This window comes from Bubalus kerabau, chromosome 19, assembly GCF_029407905.1.
Source record: "Bubalus kerabau isolate K-KA32 ecotype Philippines breed swamp buffalo chromosome 19, PCC_UOA_SB_1v2, whole genome shotgun sequence".
Lineage (NCBI taxonomy): Eukaryota > Metazoa > Chordata > Mammalia > Artiodactyla > Bovidae > Bubalus > Bubalus kerabau.
Genome location: NC_073642.1, coordinates 59,306,789 through 59,322,604, shown reverse-complemented (window position 1 = coordinate 59,322,604; position 15,816 = coordinate 59,306,789). Strand labels below are relative to the sequence as shown.

Sequence of the window (15,816 nt, the reverse complement as noted above, 5' to 3'; positions counted from 1 at the left end):
AAAAAGGTTTTTTAAAAAAGTGAAGATTAAATTTAACAGTATATTTAACCATTACATAACATTTCAGTGTTAATTAATGTAAAATTATTAATTAGATATTTTACGTTCTAATTTTTATACTGTTTTCAAAATCTGATGTGTATTTTGAACCCATCTCAGTTTAGAGCAGCCACATTTTAAGTGCTTGATAGCTGTATGTGGCTAGTGGCTACTATATTGTATGGCATAGACCTGTAACCAAAGGGGGGTGGCTGCTCGCTCCTCAAAAGCCAATGAAGAGGCCAGGTTGGTGGAAAGGAAAGTTTGCTTTATTTTGGATACCAGCAATGGGGAGTGGGGGAAGACTCCTGTCCAAAGGCTGGCTCTCCCCCTGCCACCCCTGCTCTCCCATGACAACCAGTGGGCAAGAACTTTTATAGACAGAGGGAGGGGGCTTCATGTAGAAACAGCACAGTCAGCTCTGACAGACATCTTGAACTTGGTCATTGGTAGTCTGACCAGCCTCATTTTGACTGTTTTAAGTTCGGTTAATTTCAGCTCCAAGGTCTGTCTGTTTCAGTTTTCTTGAGGCCAGTTCTCAGAAATGTGGCAGCTTACACACTGGTGGCTCAGGGTAAAGAGCCCATCTGCCAATGCCGGAGATGCAGGTTTCATCCCTAGGTTGGGCAGATCCCCTGGAAAAGGAAATAGCAATCTACTTCCAATATTTTTGCCTGGGAAATCCCATGGACTGAGGAGCCTGGGGGGCTATAGTTCAAGGGGTCACAAAAGTAAGTCATAGTGAGTAAATAACAACAACGTCACGGCTACAGTCTGGTCATCATGCAGTTAACTTCTTTCATCTGGTGGGAGTTTCAGTATCTACAAGACAGCTCACAGGATGTGGCTCAGAATATTATCTGTAGCCCTCGAGAAGGAACTAAAGGTCCTTAACTGTGTTTATTGACTAAACTGTTATTATTTAGTCTTGTTGGACTGCTTTCCTTTTTTTCTGCATTTTCTCACTTTTCTCATTAAACTTACTGTTTGGCTCAAGTTTTTCCACAGTTAAAAGGCAGGCAGAGGGTATGATGGGGAAGAACTATTGGGTACTGCTCTGTTTCAGAAATAGACCATCTAGAAACTTTGTGCCTTAGATTTCTGCAAGAGTGGTCAGGAAACTTGAGGTGAGGTCCTGTATAAAAGTCACAAAGATGGAAGAGGGAGGAAGCCCCAGGAAGGGGGAATGGAGGTAACAGTATTAAAACATTTCTTTAAAATACATCATGCAGTGTGTTACATGCATTATATTGATGAAAGTTCTCACAACCACTCTGAGATGGATGCCATTATTATTCCCATATTACTGAAGAGGAAACTCAGCCTCACTGAGGATAGACAGAGTCCCTAAAACTGCCCCACTGAAAGCAGTAGTGCTAGGATTCTAGACCAGATCTGTGTGTGTTCAGCGCTGCTACAGGACTTGGGTATGTGCAGAGAGGCCTGGAGGCAGAGGTGTGAGCCATTGGGCCTAGAGATTGGCGTGTGGGCTTATACCGCAGGTCCTCTCAGGCTATTTCTCTTGAGTGCTGTGGATCCACAGGTCCAAGTCTCAGAGACAAACTGCTGTAGACAGACTGCTGCCAATGCAGGTAATGAACTTACCCATCACCCCCAAAAGATGTGAGGCCCCGTAATAATCCCGCCTTCCCTGGTCCGCTCCTTGTCCATCCACAGATAACCTCTAATAGTCTTCTTATCACTATAGATTAGTTTGCATTTTCCGGAATTTTAAAATAGATCCTACAAATATGTATTTTGGGGAGGGAGAATCTTGCGCTTTAACTCAGCATCCTTTGAGATTCAGCTGTGTTATTGCCAATACCAGTGGTTCATTTATTTCCCTTGATAAGTGGAATTCCACTGAATGGATATAGTGTGGTTTGTTTATCTGTGTTGATGGATGGTTCTGGTCTTTCTAGTTTTTGGCGTTCACAAGTAAAACTATCATAAATATTGGCATATCAATCTTTGGATGTATGCTTTGATTCATTGGCTGAATACCTAGACGTGGAATGGCTAGGTCTTTTGTAAATGTAACTTTGAGGAGTTTTCCAAAGTGATTGTACCATTTTACATAATCACCAACTTATGAGTTCGAATTGGTCCATGTCCTTGCCAGTGCTTAGTGTGGTCGGTCTTTAATTTAATTTAGATTTTAAAATTTTTAGTGTTACTTCCTTGTGGCTTTAATTGGTATTTCCAAAGTGACTAGTTAAGCAACATCTTTTCAAGTGCTTAATTGTCATCCATGTCATCATCTTTGGTGATACCCGCTTAGTTCTTTTGCCTGTGTTTTAATTGGGTTGTGGTTTTATTATTGAATTCATTATATATTGTAGACACACCTCCTGTATCAGATATATGGTGTGCATTTTTCTCCCCTAGTTTGTGCCTTATCTTTTAGTTCTCTTCTGAAGAGCAGGAGTTATTATTTTGGTGAAGTTTAAATGATCTTTTACAGATTTGCTTTCCTGAGAATCTTTTGCCTAACACAAGATCACAAAGATTTTCTCCTACGTTTTCTTGTGGAGGTGTTACTAGTTTAGTTTTAGGTTCTGTGTTTCAGTCGGATTGTTCCTGTGTTAACTTCTGTGGTGAGAAATATGGATCATAGATTTGGTTTTGTTTTGCATATGGATATCTAATTACTCCAGCATTGTTTGTTGAAAAACTCTTTCCCCACTAAATTGCCTTCACATCTTTTTCGAAAATCAGTAACAATATAGGTGTGGGTTTATTTCTGGAGTCTTCTCTTTTCCATTGACCCATTTGTCTATCTTTACTGTTTTCCCAACACCTCACAGTGTTGGATAATGTAGCTTTAGTGCAAGTCTTAAAGTCAGGTAGTGTAAGTCCTCCAACTTTGTTCTTTTTAAAAGTTGTTTTGGCTATTCTGGTGACTGCAGCCATGAAATTAAGCGACGCTTGCTCCTTGGAAGGAAACTATGACCAAACTCGATAACATATTAAAAAGCAGAGACATGACTTTGCCAACAAAGGTCCATTTAGTCAAAGCTACAGTTTTTCCAGTAGTCATGTATGGATGTGAGAGTTGGACTATAAAGAAAGCTTAGTGCCGAAGAACTGATGCTTTTGAACTCTGGTGTTGGAGAAGACTCTTGAGAGTCCCTTGGGCTGCAAGGAGATCAAACCAGTGAATCCTCAAGGAAATCAGTCCTGAATATTCATTGGAAGGACTGATGCTGAAGCTGAAACTCCAATACTTTGGCCACCTGATGTGAAGAACTGACTCATTGGAAAAGACCCTGATGCTGGGAAAGACTGAAGGCAGGAGGAGAAGGGGATGACAGAGGATGAGATGGTTGGGTGGTATCACTGACTGAATGGACATGAGTTTGAGTAGGCTCTGGGAGTTGGTGATGGACAGGGAAGCCTGTTGTGCTGCAGTCCATGGGGCCGCAAAGAGTCGGACACGACTTAGCGACTGCACTGAACTGAGGCCCTTTGCATTTCAATATGAATTTTAAAGTCAGCTTTTCAGTTTCTTCAAAAAAGCCAGCTAGTATTCTGATTAAGATTGCATTGGTTATAGAGCCAACTGAAGATGTGACATCTAGACAGTCTAGAATCTTCCAGTCCATGAATGCAGTATATCTCTCCATTTTTTTAGGTCTTTGCTTTTTCTTACTGGTGTTTGTAGTTTTCAGTGTATATACTTCCGTTAGCTTTATCCTTTACTATTTCATATTTTTGATGCTTTTGTAAATAGCAATTTAAAATTTCCTATTTCTGTTGCTAGTAAATAGAAGTATGCGTTTATTTATATTGAGGATGAGATGGCTGGATGGCATCACTGACTCGATGGACGTGAGTCTGAGTGAACTCCGGGAATTGATGATGGACAGGGAGGCCTGGCGTGCTGCGATTCATGGGGTCGTAAAGAGTTGGACACAACTGAGTGACTGATCTGATCTGATCTGATCTGTATCTTGCAACTTGGTATGATTAACTGGTTTCCTGAAGATTACATAGGATTTTCTACAAAGGTGATTATGTCATCTGGTCTGGTTGCCTTTTGTTTACTTTTTTCTTATCACACTGGCTAAAACTTGTGGGCACCATTGCTTTGTCCCTGTTTGGGGAAAAATGTTCAGTGTTTCATCATTAAATATGATGTTAGCAGTAGGTTTATCATATTTAGCTTCTGTCAGGTTGAGAAAATTCTCGTCTGTTTCTAGTTGGAGAAAGATTCTTATCAGGAATGGTGGTGGTATTTTTTTTTAATGCCTTTTCTGCATATATGGGATGCATACTTTTTTCATTTTCAATTTGTTGATGATGATAAACTGAATTTAGTTGCAATATATTATTCCATTTATACATTGTTGGATTTGATTTGCTAAAATTCTGTTGATGATTTTTTTAATTTTTCTTAATGGGATATTTGTAGTTTTCTTATAATGTCTTTGGTTTTGAAATCAGGGTAATACTGGGCTCAGAAAGACTTGAAGTATTCTCTTCAGTTTTCTGAAGGAGTGTGTGTAGAATTGGCATTTTTCTTCCTGAAACATGTGATAGAAGTCATCTCAGAAAATGGGCAGCTCTAAGGAACAAGGTACTATAAGCAAGAACTCAGCTCATTTTACTCTGAAAAATCATCTGTGAGTTTTTTGAGGCCTGTGATAAAAGCGTCTTCACATAGAGATCACTTATTTGCTTCTGCCTGGGGCATTGTAATTTTGGAATCACTTTAAATTCTCAGCCTGAGGTATTTTGTTTCATTTTGTTTTTTGACGACATAGATGGGCTCCATACACATTCAGAGGCTAGTTTGAAAATGTTCAGGCATACACAAAAGCTTTAAAGTTTCCTTGAAAACTAAGAAAACTTTCTTTCACTACCTCCTCCTTCACCAAAGAAACGTTTTGGAAACGTATTGTACAGATTTCCATTTTTTACCCTTCAGTTTTACGTTCCTCCACAACAGCAACAAAACACTCACAACACACATCTCACCTGCCTCTTTGGGTCTCATTGTTTGGACATTTGTGTCCAGTTACTGTTGGCCTCAGCTCAGTGCCGTCTGTCGGACGCGCCCTCAGGTGCCGAAGTATACGCGTGTCCTCTGGGTGCAGCGCAGTTGGGATACCGGCCTAGGGTGGAAGGAGCTTTGCATTGGTCAGGGTGGCACTTGGCTATTTCAGAGTCCCTTATTCCGAGTAAGAATAGAACCTCAGGCAAGAGTGTGTACCTTTGTTGATTCACACTGCTTTTGTTTTTTTGTCCTGCTTTTAAGGAAGTGGGAAAACTCTTGCCTTTGCCATTCCAATGATTGACGCAGTGCTACAGTGGCAGGTGAAGAAGAAGCCTACCCCAGCAATAAGTGACACAGGAGCTCCACCTGGGGAGACCGGTAATGAGGCTGGAGCTGCGTCTGGAGCTTTGCCTGATGAGATTGGAATTGAGGGTGAAGCACCTCCCAGTGCGATTGGAGCGAAGACTGGACCACCTCCCAGCCAGGCAGGAACCAGTGCTGGAGCTGCCGCCTCAGACCCGGGGCTGCCGCCCCGTGGCGGTGATGGTGACGCTGGTGAAGGACCTTCTTCCCTGATCAGGGAGAAGCCCACCCCCAAACAGGAAGAAAACCAGGTGGAAAAGCATGATGAAGAGCAGACTGGAAAGTTGAAACAAGAATTGGGTGGCCGCACTGCGCCGCCGAAGCGTCCTCTGCTTGGACTGGTTCTGACTCCCACTCGAGAGCTCGCTGTTCAGGTCAAACAACACGTCGATGCTGTGGCCAAGTTTACAAGTGAGGTTTAATTCATTGAATAAATGTTTCCTGAAAGGATCGCAGTGGCAGGGGTGGTAGAGGTGAATGAGCTGTGCGTCCCGCCCTCTAGAGGGAATTTGATTTGCCAGAGAATTAAGCCCGACAGAAAACTGTTTGAGTGACACATTCTTAATTCTCCCAAGGATAACACATAGCTAACACTGTTCTAGCTGCATTAAGCAATTAGTTACCTTACTGAATACAGTGGATACTTGGAGGGGTTTGGCAAACCACCGTTTAGGGGGTGGTTTGTTTGTTTGTTTTTCTGGTAAATAAAGTGCTGCCACACCCATGTATTTGCACATTGTCTATGGCCACTTTTGCACCACCACTGAAGAGTGGAATGGAGGCAGTAGTTGTGACAGAGACCGTTGAGCCCACACACAGGGCCACAACTGTTGACTGTTAAAAAAGTGTGCGGACTTCTGCTTTAGGGCATTAGCACTTAATTTTCTCAGGGAATTCCTTGGGAAAGGCTGCATAGTAGGGGTTTCAATTTTATAGTAAAAGGAACGATTCTTTACTGAGCTCTTACTTTGTATGTGAGGCACTTGACTAAGCACTTTGCCTGCATGATCCTTTTTGTTCCTCCCACACTGGACACCTTGAGAGGTCCTCCACTGGAGAGGAGAGGAGAACACTAGGCATTAGAGGAGATTGAGGTGACTCTGGATGGAGGGGACGGGCAGGAACCCCTGGGAGCAGTGCCACAGCTGCGGGCTCCGTCTTCCCAGCGCTGCGGTGTGCCACTGGTCTGCTCTCGAGCCTTGGATGTCACCATGCCTGGGTTCAAATCCAGCGCTACTGTTGCGGGTGAGGGAAAAGAGTAGAAAAAAATGAAGTTGGGGGAGTAGGCCGAGCCTAGATCATAGCAGACCCAGTAAGCCCTCCAGTAACGGCATCAGCAGGCCAGGCCAGCTCTTAGCACTCCCCTGGAGAGGGGAGCTGTGCCGCTGACTGGCAGCCTTTGCTCATCTGGGGGCACTGGTGTCCGCGGTGGAAGAAATGAGCAATCAGACTAACACTGTCCCTCGTGTTGTGTGAACATAGGCATTAAAACCGCTATTCTGGTTGGTGGAATGTCCACTCAGAAACAGCAGAGGATGCTGAACCGCCAGCCTGAGATCGTGATCGCCACTCCAGGCCGGCTGTGGGAGCTAGTTAAAGAAAAGCACCCTCATTTGAGCAACCTTCGGCAGCTCAGGTGAGAGTACCTCCCTTTTCCCCCACCCCTTGTTCTGAAGTGGGCCTGAGGTGACTTGGCACACGGCGTCCTCCCTGTCACAAAGTGCCATCATGGGGTACTAAGCCTTGGTACTAGGTACTAGGGACTTGGCCTTTAGAAAACCAAGCATGTGTGAAGGAGGTTAGTTGAGGGCCCTGGTGGAGGTGGTGAAAGTGGTGTTTGTCTTGGGTTGGCCGGGTGGGGGGTGGGCACGGGTAGAGTATGCTGTGGTGACTCCTCTTTCCTGCTACTAACCTGGTGATCACGGGTCTGTCTGGATCTGTAGGTGCCTGGTGATCGATGAGGCTGACCGGATGGTTGAGAAAGGCCACTTTGCTGAGCTCTCACAGCTGCTAGAGATGCTCAGTGATTCCCAGTACAACCCAAAGAGACAGACCCTTGTTTTTTCCGCCACACTGACCCTGGTACATCAAGCTCCTGCCCGCATCCTTCACAAGAAGCACGCTAAGAAAATCGACAAAACTGCCAAACTTGACCTCCTCATGCAGAAGATTGGCATGAGGGGCAAGCCCAAGGTCATTGACCTCACAAGAAAGGAGGCTACGGTAGAGACGCTGACAGAGACCAAGATCCATTGTGAGACTGACGAGAAAGACTTGTATCTGTACTACTTCCTGATGCAGTATCCAGGCCGCACCTTAGTGTTTGCCAACAGTATCTCCTGCATCAAGCGCCTCTCCGGGCTCCTCAAAGTCCTGGATATCATGCCACTGACCCTGCATGCCTGCATGCACCAGAAGCAGAGGCTTAGAAACCTGGAGCAGTTTGCCCATCTGGAGGAGTAAGTCAGGCCTGTGCACAGACTGGCCACTGGGTCCAGGTTGCCAGGAGGGTAGGAAGCTACCTTCTGTCTTGGGAGCCTTATTAGTAGAAGGTAGCAACGGCACCCCACTCCAGTACTCTTGCCTGGAAAATCCCATGGATGGAGGAGCCTGGTAGGCTGCTGTTCATGGGGTCGCTAAGAGTCCTACACGACTGAGCGACTTCACTTTCACTTTTCATTTTCATGCATTGGAGAAGGAAATGGCAACCCACTCCAGTGTTCTTGCCTGGAGAATCCCAGGGACGGAGGAGCCTGGTGGGCTGCCGTCTATGGGGTCGCACAGAGTCAGACACGACTGACGTGACTTAGCAGCAGCAGCAGCCCCCAGCCTTTTTTGAAATTTTGCACAGCATGAGGCAGGTTCACTCTCATCTAGTACATTTATTTTTAAAACATTTCAAGTGCTTTTGACTCTCCTCAAACTACACATACATTATGAAACATCATCCAGTACATATTATTGAGTGTTTGTTTTGAACCTGCTACTGTTCTGCTGCTGCTGCTAAGTCACTTCAGTCGTGTCCGACTCTGTGCGACCCCATAGATGACAGCCCACCAGGCTCCCCTGTCCCTGGGATTCTCCAGGCAAGAACACTCGAGTGGGTTGCCATTTCCTTCTCCAATGCATGAAAGTGAAAAGTGAAAGTGAAGTCACTCAGTGGTGTCTGACCCTCAGCGACCCCATGGACTGCAGCCTTCCAGGCTCCTCCGTCCATGGGATTTTCCAGGCAAGAGTACTGGAGTGGGGTGCCATAGGGCCTGGTAATAGAATAGTGCATAATGCAAAGTCTCTGCTCTCAGGGAGTTTACATCCATGTGGAGGGAAAAGTAAGTATATAGCTTGTCAAGTGGTGCTAGGTGCTAAGAAGTAAAGTTACATAGGGAGTTGAGCAGACTGTGGGTGTGTGGTCTGGGAGGCTTTTCTCATAAGGTGAAATTGGAGCAGAGCGTGGAAGAAAGTAAGGAAATGTGACTATCTGAGGAAAACCATTCTGGCCTGAAGTATGCTAAGCAAAGACTTGGAGGCAAGAGCAGATCTGGCATGTTTGAGCATAAGCAAGGATATCTGCCTGTGTGACTGAGGGAATTAAGTGAGAGGGTGATAGGAGATGAGGTCACGGACCTAGAATATGACCCTATTTAATTCACTTAAAGTAGTCTGTGTTATTGCAGAGTGTGGCTTTATTGATTGTGGCCAGTGAAACCCAGGTTTGGATCCTGGCTCCACAGCCGAATAGGCATGTATGTATCTTGGGAGGTTAGTATCTCTGAGCCTCAGTTTCTTCGTTTCTCAAAGGGAGATATGTACATAATAGTGTTATCTTGTAGAGTGTTAGTAAGGGTTGTAGTATTAGAGTACTCGATTGTGGTAAGGAGTTGATTATGATAGCTATTAGTTGTTATTAATAAGCTTTCTCTCTCTACCACAGTTGTGTGCTCCTGGCGACAGACGTGGCAGCTCGGGGCCTGGATATTCCAAAAGTCCAGCATGTCATCCATTACCAGGTAGGGACATCGGGGAATTTGTGGGCATCTCCCAGCATTGAGCAGGGAATTTTTAAAGCAAAGGTTGAGGGAGAGAACAGGGAAAAGGAGAATTGTTGGTCCCAAGGCCTCATGCAGCAGAGAATACCACTGGTGTCTGGTGACCAACTAGCTGCTTCCACTTACTTTGGTGAGATTTATTCTCCAGAACCTCTTGACATTGTCTGGTGTCAAATAGGCCCTCTCTTTTTGACTTGGGCAGGCTACGTAATACTGGCAGGTAGGAGTCTTAGTTTCTTCTGTGAAGTGGGCGTAGTAAAGTTTAGCATGTAAAATGATTACCCTGCAAGAGAGAAAAGAGTGTGGTGGTTAAGTCTTGCAAGGTGAAATAGGTTATTATGTGTGAGGAGTTCAGAAAGCCAGGCGGCACTTCCTAAGTGTTAGCTGCTGTTAATGCGGACGTTAATATTCGTGCGTGAATCTAGCAAGAATTAGCAGAGAGTGGTGGTTAGGAGCATGGGCTCTCAAACCTCACTTCCAGCCTTTGAATGCTTATTGGCTGCTTCTCAGTGGGTTAGCTTTTGGCATGTTACTGAGTGTCTTTGGTTTCAATGTCTTTGTAAATTGGGAGTGGTGAGGCTGCTACCTACTTCATGGGGTTATTCTGATTAAATGAACTAATGCTGATGGGTCACCTAGCACCATGTAAGTACTCAGTAACTGGTGTAATTATTTCTCCTTTTAAATCCTTCTTGCTTTCTTTTTTTTCCTTTAAATCTTTCACACTTTTAACAGTCTTTGAGGGTGCCAGTTCAGTTGAGCAAATCTTTATTCCTCCTCTTTTGGGGAGAGTCTCGGTCAGTCTGTGGGAAGTATCCAGATGAACAAAATACAGTTCCCAGCCCCTAAGAAATATCAGATCCACTAGAGGAGGTTAGATGCCTGCAGCCATAATTTAAGGCAGAAGATACTAGAAAGTGGCAAAATAAAGTTGGACAAAGAGATAACTTCTGGTGTGGGAGGTTAGGTTGGAAACTGCTTTCTAAAAGATGTTTGGCATTTAGGGATGGAGAGGATTCAGACATGTAGAGGTAGGGACAGAAGGAGGAGAGAACGTGTGGTAGTGGGCTGTTGCCGGGCAGTGAGAAGAGGGGGTGTGTGCTCAAAGAGGAAGTGAAGGATGTTTCACTTCCCGCACCATCATGAACCATGGGTTAGGCACTGAATTAAATTTGCCCATTCTGGTCCATTTTAGTTCACTGATTCCTAAAATGTCGATGTTTACTCTTGCTGTCTCCTGTTTGACCACTTCCATTTGCCTTGATTCATGGACCTAACATTCCACATTCCTGTGCAATGTTGTTCTTTACAGCATCGGACTTTACTTCCATCACCAGTCTCATCCACAACTGGGTGTTATTTTGGCTTTGTCTCAGCATCTTCATTCTTTCTGGAGCTGTTTCTCCACTCTTCTCCATTAGCATATTGGGCACTTACCAACCTGGGGAGTTCATCTTACAGTGTCTTGTCTTTCTGCCTTTTCATACTGTTCATGGGGTTCTCAAGGCAAGAATGCTTAAGTGGTTTGCCATTTCATTCTCCAGTGGACCACATTCTGTCAGACCTCTCCACCATGACCCATCTGTCTTGGGTGGCCCTACAGGGCATGGCTCATAATTCATTGAATTACACAAGGCTGTGATCCATGTGATCAGTTTGGTTAGTTTTCTGTGATTGTGGTTTTCATTCTTTCTTCCCTGTGATGGATAAGGATAAAAGGCTTGTGGAAGCTTCCTGATGAGAGGGACAGGCTACAGGAAGTCTGGGTCTTGCTCTGAAGGGCGGGGCCATGCTCAGGAAATCTTTAATACAATTTTCTGTTGATGGGTAGGGCTGTGTTCTCTCCATATTTTGGCCTGAGGCCAAATATAGTAGGGGTAATGGAGACCTCCTTCAAAAGGACTTAAGCCAGCATGCTGCAGCTCCCAGGACTGTTGCAGTCAGTGCCCCTGACCCCACGGCAGGCCACTGCTGACCCATGCCTCCACTGGAGGCTCCTGGACACTCACCGGCGAGTCTGGCTCAGTCTCTTATGGGGTCACTGCTCCTTTCTCCTGGGTCCTGGTGCACACAAGGTTTTGTTTGTGCCCTCCAAGAGTCTGTTGCCCCAGTCCTGTGGAAGTTCTGTAATCAAATCCCCCTGACCTTCAAAGTCAAATTCCCTGGGGGTTTTCAGTCCTTTTGCCAGATGCCCAGGTTGGGAAATCTGTTGTGGGCCCTAAAACTTTTGCAACAGTGCGAGAACTTCCTTGGTGTAATTGTTCTCCGGTCTGTGGGTCATCTGCTCAGTGGCTCTATGGTGGGGCTAATGGTGACCTCTTCTAAGAGGACTTAGGCCACACGCCACACCTCCCAGGTCTGCTGCATCCAGAGCCCCTGTCCCCGTGGCAGACCACTGCTGACCTGTGCCTCTGCAGGAGACACTCAAATCCTCAAAGGCAGGTCTGGCTCAGTCTCCGTGGCGTCTCTGGGTCCTGGTGTGCACACGGTTTTGTTTGAGCCCTCCAAGCATCTCTGGCAGGCATGGGATTTGATTCTAAACACAGTTTTGCCCCTCCTACCATTTTGTTGGGGCCTCTCCTTTGCCCTTGGGTGTGGGGTATCTTTTTTCAGTGGGATCCAACATTGTCCTGTTGACGGTTTTTCAGCAGTTAGTTTTGATTTTGAGCACACAGCCTCTACTCCACCATCTACTGGGTCTGCCTGGAGCGCTGCCCTGGGAAAGACACTGAGCGTGGCCTGGGCTCCATGGAGAAGACTGCTCTTGATTAGTGGTGTGTGGCCCGGTGTGGGGGGCAGTCGTCCACTCCCACGCCACGTTAGCTGTGGATGACACATCCACTGTTCCTGCTCTTTATCGGGATGGCCATGAGAACCTGAACCAGGCCAGGGGGCGGGGCCTGCACAGTGGAGGGGCCAAACCTGGGGACAGTTTGGATGTGGGACCTAGGGAGAAGGGCTTAATCTCTCCACAGGGCTGGCGAGGTTTCTAGCTGACTGGCTGGGAGGGATGAGAGTCCTGCCTTGGGTTGTTGGCCTTGAGGGGACGAGCGGTGTTTGGTGACAGCCACATGTTAACCTCCCAGTTCTTCATTGGTAGGTCCCTCGCACCTCAGAGATTTATGTCCACCGAAGTGGTCGGACTGCCCGTGCCACCAATGAAGGCCTCAGCCTGATGTTGGTTGGGCCTGAGGATGTGATCAACTTTAAGAAGATTTACAAAACCCTCAAGAAAGATGAGGACATCCCACTGTTTCCTGTGCAGACAAAGTACATGGATGCAGTCAAGGTAAAAAAAGCTGGAAGCGCAGTGCTGACGAGGGGAGGGCTTGTGCCCCTCCCTGACTTTGCCGTGGGATTCTTGGAGTACCGCTCTTGGAAACTAGTTCCTACTTTTGTGTAAAAAAGAAATGGGAGGGCACCATTCCTCGAAGGAGGAAGGAAAGGGTGAATGGCCAGAGTGAGGAGCTTTCTTCATGAGCCCTTCCTTTGCTGTGCCCCGGACACTTCCACCATCAACTGCCGCCCCCCGCTGGCCAGCGCAGCGAGCGTAGCTGGACGGACGGACGGTTGTAGGGGAGTGGGGTCAGTGTGCCTCACTGAGGCGGAAAACGAAGGTCTGTCACATCCCTGAAGCAGATGCCTGTAGTTCCTACCTTTGGGGTTTTACTTGGTAAACATTCACTTGAGTGAGTGCTACTGACTATGGGCTGTCTGTCGCGTGTCGGGCACCCAAGCGGGGTGGCTGCTTTTCCATAGGAGTCCACTGGCTCGTGCGGCAGGTTGAAGTTCAGGTGCAGAGGAAGCACTGTGGGCGGGTGGGCGTACAGTAACACGGGTAGGGGATTTAGTTTCCTCCAAGCCTCCAGCAGGCAGAGATGTGAGGAGATGAAGAAGGGATAGAATTCCAGGAATTGGGGGAGCAAAAAGCAAGGAATGGCTCCAGTTCTGTTGGCTCCTCTGGTTCAAAAGGAATGTCAGTTGTATGGGAAAATGAAGTGGGAGATGAGGCGGACAGATGGAGATTGCAGAGAGGCTTAGGAGCCACCGTGCTTCCCGTGGCTCTTCATCACAAGATCTTTCCCATTTTTTTTTTTTTTTTTTGGTGTTTCCTGTCACTGCGGTCTGAACCCAGTATGCATAAGGAGAATCGAAGTGTTTTGGGAGGAGGATGACAGGGGGAGGCAGTCCTGTGACAGGTTTGTTTTATCCCTGTAGAGTGAGAGCTGGGCCCTCACTCTGCTGTTGGGGTGTTTCCAGGTCTCAGCTCGGCTGTGGAGGTCAGCCATGGTGTCTGGGAAACAGGTTTCCCCTTTGAACACATGTAGATTGGGAGTCTGACCAAGGTGGGCTGCCAGGAAGAGGGGCTGTTAAAGTTGGCTTGGAAAGCTGGCTTTTGAGGTTCATGTGTACACACTCACCAGTCGTGATTACTTTAACCAGAGACCAAAGAAATGCTTTTTGATGGGAGCTGAGGTGCCTTTCTCTGAGCACTGACATCAAGAGCTTTTTTAAAAACACAACTTACATGAGCCTTTTTTCCCCAGAGGCCTGAACCCTCTGTCAGATGAATACTTTCTCTACCTTGCCCCTAGGAGCGAATCCGTTTAGCTCGACAGATTGAAAAAGCGGAGTATCGGAACTTCCAGGCTTGTCTGCACAACTCTTGGATCGAGCAGGCCGCGGCTGCCCTGGAGATTGAGCTGGAAGAAGAAATGTATAGGGGTAAGGAGCCAGATGGGCTTGAGGAAGGGTTCATTCAGCTTTTAGCTTTGGTTTTTCCCTTCAACTTCTGTCTGTTGGAGCCTCCCCCACCGCCGTGGGCCCCCTCAAAACCAGCAGGATGCCTCTTCCTCCTTTGCGAGAAGCCCTGATCTCAGATGAGCCTAAAGCCCTCAGCCGTTGCCATCGTGTCTGGAGGCTGTAGTTCCATCCCTTGTGTGGAGAGATGGGGGAGGTCAGGGCAGGCTCTGAGGCCAGACTGCAGGTGTTTGCTGCCTATTCTCTTAACTAGCTATGTGACCAGGTCAGGTTACTCAACTCTGTTGTACCTATGCTGTCCTCATTTATAAAACCAGGGCATAAAGTACCTGCCTCATGGGGTTGAAGGACAGGGTGGCCCTGAGTGGTTCTCCTAAACTGTTGGAAGTTAGCCAACACTGGCCTCTGCAGAGAACCTAGGAGCCCTGTCTCCCCAAGAGGTCCAAAACATTTTTTCATCACAAGTATTATCCATCAAGGGAAAGAAAATGCTCCTATGCTGCTGCTGCTGCTGCTAAGTCATAGTAAATGCGATCTATTTTGAATTATGTTTCAAGGAGGAAAAGTTGATGAGCAGGAAGAGCGTCGGAGACAAAAGCAGATGAAGATCCTGAAGAAGGAGCTGCGCCATTTACTTTCGCAGCCGCTGTTTAAAGATGACCTGAAAACCAAGTATCCCACTCAGTCGGGCAAGCTGCCCCTGCTCACGTCTGCCCCAAGAAAGGGTGAGTCCGCGCTGAGCTGCCTTTCCAAACAGAAGAAGAAGAAAAAGCAGCGGCCGCAGGAGCAGCCACGGCCGAGCACAAGTACAGGCTGACCGCCCCCAGGCCAGAGTCAGCTGGCAACAGCACCGTGTCTGTGCTCTCTGGTTGTATGGGAACCCTTCCGCCTTGGATCTCACCCCAGTGTCCGCTCTGGTTCCAGAAATCCCCCTCTCTTCCACGCCACCCCTCACAGCAGGACAGACCTCATGCAGATTTGTGTTGTTTCAGAGTACGAATTCTGTGTGCCAGCTTATATATTTCTGCATTTCAGTGTTTACAGGCTTCTTATATGTGTAACTTGATTTTCTCAATTAAAAACAATGGTCAGAACCAACGTGTCACCTTGAGTTTCTGCCAGAGCTGGGGGGCGCCGTCCAGGCCTCGGGCTGCAGCCTGCTCACAGTGTGGATCGAACAGAGGCGGTGAGTTTCGCCGATCATGATGGAGTCATTTCTGCCTGGGTCCCCAATGTGTGTTCCCGCTGTTCTCCATAGCAGAATCCTAGCAGTTTCTTTGCTCTTTCTGCCTCACAGCTGTTGTCTGAGCCTCCTTGGGAGGTGGGCAGGGTAGAGATTGCTGCTCTCGGGTTCCTAGAGAACACAGCTTCCTTAACCTCACTGAGCCCCTTTTGGGGAAGCCAGGAGCAGTATGCGGAGTCCGACCGTGAGGCGTGCAGGTTTGGCTCTGGCCAGTCTCCAGCCTGGTCTCTCAGCTTCCCTCCTCTGTATGACAGGATGGTTGCTGCCCACGCTCTCATGCCCCCATTCCTTTCCCTGAGCCTTTGTCCCAGCACTTCCCTTGGCCTGTTTGCCTTTTCCCAGCCCTGAGCAATGCTGGCCCCTGA

The 15,816-nt window shown here is 47.1% G+C and overlaps 1 protein-coding gene across 3 annotated transcripts in view; it reads left to right on the top strand.

Moving 5' to 3' along the window:
* The window catches only part of DDX24 (DEAD-box helicase 24), a 326,942-nt gene extending 311,640 nt beyond the window's left edge, over positions 1 to 15,302 (top strand). For all 3 annotated transcript variants that reach the window (XM_055556560.1, XM_055556558.1, XM_055556561.1), the window contains 7 exons: positions 5,300 to 5,812; positions 6,884 to 7,037; positions 7,345 to 7,860; positions 9,333 to 9,408; positions 12,548 to 12,736; positions 14,043 to 14,172; positions 14,766 to 15,302. In XM_055556560.1, coding sequence (XP_055412535.1) covers positions 5,300 to 5,812; positions 6,884 to 7,037; positions 7,345 to 7,860; positions 9,333 to 9,408; positions 12,548 to 12,736; positions 14,043 to 14,172; positions 14,766 to 15,025 — 1,838 coding nt within the window. In that variant the 3' untranslated portion in view covers positions 15,026 to 15,302. The remainder of the gene's footprint in view (positions 1 to 5,299; positions 5,813 to 6,883; positions 7,038 to 7,344; positions 7,861 to 9,332; positions 9,409 to 12,547; positions 12,737 to 14,042; positions 14,173 to 14,765) is intronic.
* The last annotated feature ends 514 nt before the right edge of the window (positions 15,303 to 15,816 follow it).